Below are 4,649 nucleotides of genomic sequence, written 5' to 3' on the forward strand. Positions count from 1 at the left end.
ATATATTTATCTTACAATCTTAGTGGGTATTACACTTTCGTTCTTTATATATCCACATATTGTACAAAATACGCATTATTTTTCTTCATGATGAGTAGAAAATATTGACAGCTGTTGGAATGAGTATAAAATATGGAACTGTGCTCGATATGAATTTGACTACCTTTTTGCAGTCTTACTCTAACGTTTGCTTAACATATATGTAGTATCTTCAGGTTTTGATCAAAGAACACATTGAGCTAGCGGTAAATAATTTTAGCACGATAATTCTGAAGAAGTTTCTTGGGATTCTGTTGTACTATAATGGATAAATCCTGGATTTACTTAGATAGGAGGTCCAAAGAGTATGAGGAGGGTGTGGAATAATTCATTAGAAGTTGTTTGCAGAATCCACATATCGACCCCAATTTAATTCATTGTCCTTGTTGCAAATGTATGAATCTTAAAAAGGGAGCGGTTATGTGGATTCGGGAGCATCTTTACTTCAATGGTTTCAGTAAAAATTATTTGAATTGGATTTGGCATGGTGAGGCTACGGAGAAGGATAGATTAAATTTGAGTGTCAACCAAGAGCCAACTAATAATTGTCATGATGATTTTGAAACTGTTAATTTGTGTGAGGCAGCGTATGATAACCATACAGAAAATCCAGAAGCATTTATGAAGTTTTTGGAGGAAGCAGAGAAGCCACTGTATAAGGGATGCAAACGTTACACAAAGTTGAGTGCACTTGTAAAACTATACAATACCAAAGCAAGGCATGGGATGAGTGATGCTCTATTTTCAGATCTACTAGCAGATTTTGGGGACATGCTGCCAGATAACCACAATCTGCCATCGTCAATTTATGAAGCAAAGAAGACGTTGAGTTGTTTGGCTTTGAGTCATGAAAAGATTCATGCTTGTTCCAATGATTGCATCCTTTATAGGAAACAATATAAAGACTGCGTAAGCTGCCCGAAATGTGGCTTATCAAGATGGAAGCTAACCAAGAAAAATGTTGAGAAGAAAGGTGTTCCTGCCAAAGTGGTTTGGTATTTCCCTCCCATACCAAGATTTAAGCGCATGTTTAAATCTTTAGAAACTTCCAGAAATTTAACATGGCATGCAGATAGCACAAGAGTTGTTGGTCAGTTACGCCATCCAGTTGATTCACCGTCATGGAAATTGGTGGATCATATGTGGCCCGACTTTGGAAGTGAGGCAAGAAATATTCGCCTGGCACTTGCAGCCGATGGAATTAATCCTCACAGCAATCTTAGTAGTCGCTACAGTTGCTGGCCAATCATGCTGGCCACATATAATTTGCCTCCAGACATGTGCATGAAAAGGAAATTCATCATGCTAACGATGCTCATTTCAGGGCCGAAACAGCCTGGAAACGATATCGACGTCTACCTTGAGGTTCTGGTTGATGATTTGCAGCTCTTGTGGGAAGGAGTTGATGGAGTTTATGATGCTTATCGAAGGGAGGTTTTCACTCTTAAAGCAGTTCTTTTATGGACCATCAACGACTTTCCTGCATATGGTAACCTTAGTGGATGTACTACACATGGTTATTACGCATGCCCAATATGTGGTGAGGATACTTATGCAAAGCACTTACCAAATGGGAAGAAAATGTCATTTGCTGGGCATAGACGATTCCTACCACGATTTCATCCATATCGGAGGCAAATAAAGGAGTTTAATGGCATGGAGGAACTTGGTGAAGCAGGTAGGCCATTATCTGGAATTAAGTTGTTTGACAAGCTTTCAGACATAACATGTGAGTTTGGAAAGAAAACAAGTGTGAAGGGGAAAATAAGGAAAAAAGCAAAGGAGAATATTGTGGAAGACATTGAAGAAGAAAAGTATGTTGGAGCTACAAATTTCAGTAAATGTTGGAAGAAGAAGTCAATTTTTTTCAATCTTCCATACTGGAAATACCTACATGTTAGGCATTGTCTCGATGTTATGCACATTGAGAAAAACGTTTTCGAGTCTCTGATTAATACTTTGATGAACATCAAGGGAAAAACCAAGGACAATGTGGCAGCTAGGTTGGACATGGTTCAGATGGGAATTAGGCCTCAATTGGCTCCTAAAATTGGTGAGAAAAGAACATATCTACCTCCTGCAGCATGCTCATTCACAAAAAATGAGAGATTACAAGTATGTAGGTCATTAATGGATATAAAAGTTCCGGAAGGTTTCTCATCAAACATGAAGAATCTTGTCTGCATGGATGAGATGAAGCTGAGTAGCTTGAAATCACATGATTCTCATGTTATAATGCAGCACTTCCTGCCAATAGTCATACGTAATTCTCTGCCAAAATATGTTAGATATGCTGTCATAAGATTATGCTTCTTCTTCAAAGATATTTGTTGCAAGATTATCGATGTAGCCAAGTTAGATAAGCTGCAATCTGACTTGATTGTTACACTCTGCTTATTGGAGCAGTATTTCCCCCCTTCTTTCTTCGATATCATGCTCCACTTAACAGTTCATCTTGTTCGTGAAGTCCAATTATGTGGATCAGTCTACTTCAGATGGATGTACCCATTTGAAAGATGCATGAAGGTGTTGAAAAGTTACGTAGGCAGTCGAAAATATCCAGAAGGTTGCATTGTTCGTAGATATGCAGCAGAAGAAGCAGTCGAATTTTATTCAGAATATCTCAATGACCTTGATCCTGTTGGGGTCCCTAAATCACTACGTGACCCAAACGCAAGCATTCCTGGATTCTCAGCAAGCAATTCATCAATCATTGTCCAACAAATTGATCTCCAACAAGCACACTTGACTGTTCTAGAAAATACAGAAGAAATATCTCCATACATTATATAAGTGTACTGCATAACTAATAATTATATGTACTTGGCAGTCCATATGTATTCATGAAAATAAAACTTTAGAAGTACAATTCTTCAGTGAACACAAATCCTTCTTGAAGACAATGTTTCCCAAGAAACAGAAAGATGCAAGGTGGATACAAGATGCTCATAATAAGAGGTTCATTGACTGGTTTCGTGCAAAGGTGATGTAGAAGATGCTAACATACAATATTTGTTAATCATTGTTTTGATCACACTAATTAATAGGAATGCATGTCAGGTGGCTGCTGAAATCGATAGTTGCAATGGTGGAATGACATCGTCATTGAGATGGCTGGCCCATGGACCACGTGTGCGAGTCTTAAAGTGTGATAGCTATGTCATAAATGGCAATTTATACCAAACAAAAGAGCGGGATGATGAGAAAGTTTGTCAAAATAGTGGTGTTTCTCTACTTGCCAACACAATGCTTGTTTGTAGTGCCAAAGATAAGAATCCCGTGTTAGAGAATGTGACTTTTTATGGAGTTATTGAAGAGATATGGGAACTAGACTATCATCAATTTCAAGTTCCTCTTTTCAAGTGCGCATGGGTATCAAATGACAAAGGAATACAATACAATGATGAATGTGGCTTCACCTTAGTTAATCTTAACAAACGAGGCCACCAGAAGGATGAATTTGTGCTTGCAAGTCAAGTTAGACAAGTTTTTTATGTTGCTGACCCACTGAACAAAGGGTGGTCAATAGTGCTTCAAGTTCCAAATAGATGTTACGAGGGAGAAGAGGATCTTTGGACCATAATTCCCGAAGCTCGACCAATTGATAATGCTGATATTCATTGTATTCCTACACATGAAGGATACTTTAGATCTTCTAAAGAGGGTTTCTTTGTAACAAACAAGAAAAAATGATGTTTTCCACTTTTATGTCATCTGCATTAATATTTATTGTTTTTACTAGTATTATTTTTACTTGTTCGTATGTGTTAATGTTATTATTTGTATCACGTCTTCTTTTATTATATTGTCACTGCAGACTTTATATACCGTTATCTCATCATTTATTTTCCTATATGCAGGGAAAAGAACAATGCATCCTAAAAAACAGCGAAAAATAGCAAAATATGATGAGCCACGTGTAGTTGAGGACACCGAACTACACCAAGATGCTGATGGGTTAGCAGCTGCAGAGCTATGAGGAGAGACTGAAATAGAAGAACCTCCTATTACTGGGCAGAAGAAGACTCGGGGGCCTACATCAATGTGCAGACTTATTGCTGCTGCAAGATGGGGAAAAAAGTCGACGATTGAATATGATGACATAGGACGACCTGTGTACAATAAAAATGGGAAGGCACTACAATCTTTCATAGGCTCTATTGTTAGATCCATGGTGCCTATTAACATAAAGTCATGGCCCACTGTTCCAGAGAACATGAAACAGAAAGTGTGGGAAGAAATATCGGTGAGTATAATCCAATAATACACTTCCTTATGAGATTGCTTATGTTTTTTTTTCATTGTGATTTTTTCAATATACAAACTGATAGCAATTACTGCTGTGTGTTACAGAATGTCTTCGACTTAGCACCTCAAAGCGAGGCGGCAGTGATGAGTTCAGCAGGCCAGAAATGGAGAGACTTCAAAAACAAACTCAACAGTAGGTTTGTCTGGCCATATAGAGATAATCCTGAAAAACTGAGGTCACCACCGGAGCAGTATCAGATCCCATCTACAATTTGGAAAGCTTTTGTTGATGAGAGGCTACATCCATCTTGGGAGGTACTTGATGATATTATCATGTTATATTTAAATTATTATATGCACCA

General features: G+C 37.9%; 1 protein-coding gene across 1 annotated transcript; it reads left to right on the forward strand.

The window, feature by feature from the left end:
* The first annotated feature begins 459 nt into the window (after nt 1–459).
* Nucleotides 460–4,018, forward strand: LOC122004407. The gene is made up of 5 exons (XM_042559300.1): nt 460–1,791; nt 2,014–2,790; nt 2,870–3,022; nt 3,100–3,661; nt 3,900–4,018. The coding sequence occupies exons 1-5, from the start codon at nt 460–462 to the stop codon at nt 4,016–4,018; spliced, it is 2,943 nt and encodes a 980-aa protein (XP_042415234.1).
* The last annotated feature ends 631 nt before the right edge of the window (nt 4,019–4,649 follow it).

Source organism: Zingiber officinale, chromosome 7B, assembly GCF_018446385.1.
Source record: "Zingiber officinale cultivar Zhangliang chromosome 7B, Zo_v1.1, whole genome shotgun sequence".
NCBI classification, from domain to species: domain Eukaryota; kingdom Viridiplantae; phylum Streptophyta; class Magnoliopsida; order Zingiberales; family Zingiberaceae; genus Zingiber; species Zingiber officinale.

What these genes read in the sequence shown, in the direction of transcription:
- LOC122004407 (XM_042559300.1), top strand. Translation starts at nt 460, where the DNA reads ATGTGGATTCGGGAGCATCTTTACTTCAATGGTTTCAGTAAAAATTAT. An exon ending in AGTTTGGAAAGAAAACAAGT is followed by an intron (nt 1,792 to 2,013) that starts GTGAAGGGGAAA and finishes ATGAACATCAAG; the next exon opens with GGAAAAACCAAGGACAATGT. An exon ending in TTGACTGGTTTCGTGCAAAG is followed by an intron (nt 3,023 to 3,099) that starts GTGATGTAGAAG and finishes AATGCATGTCAG; the next exon opens with GTGGCTGCTGAAATCGATAG.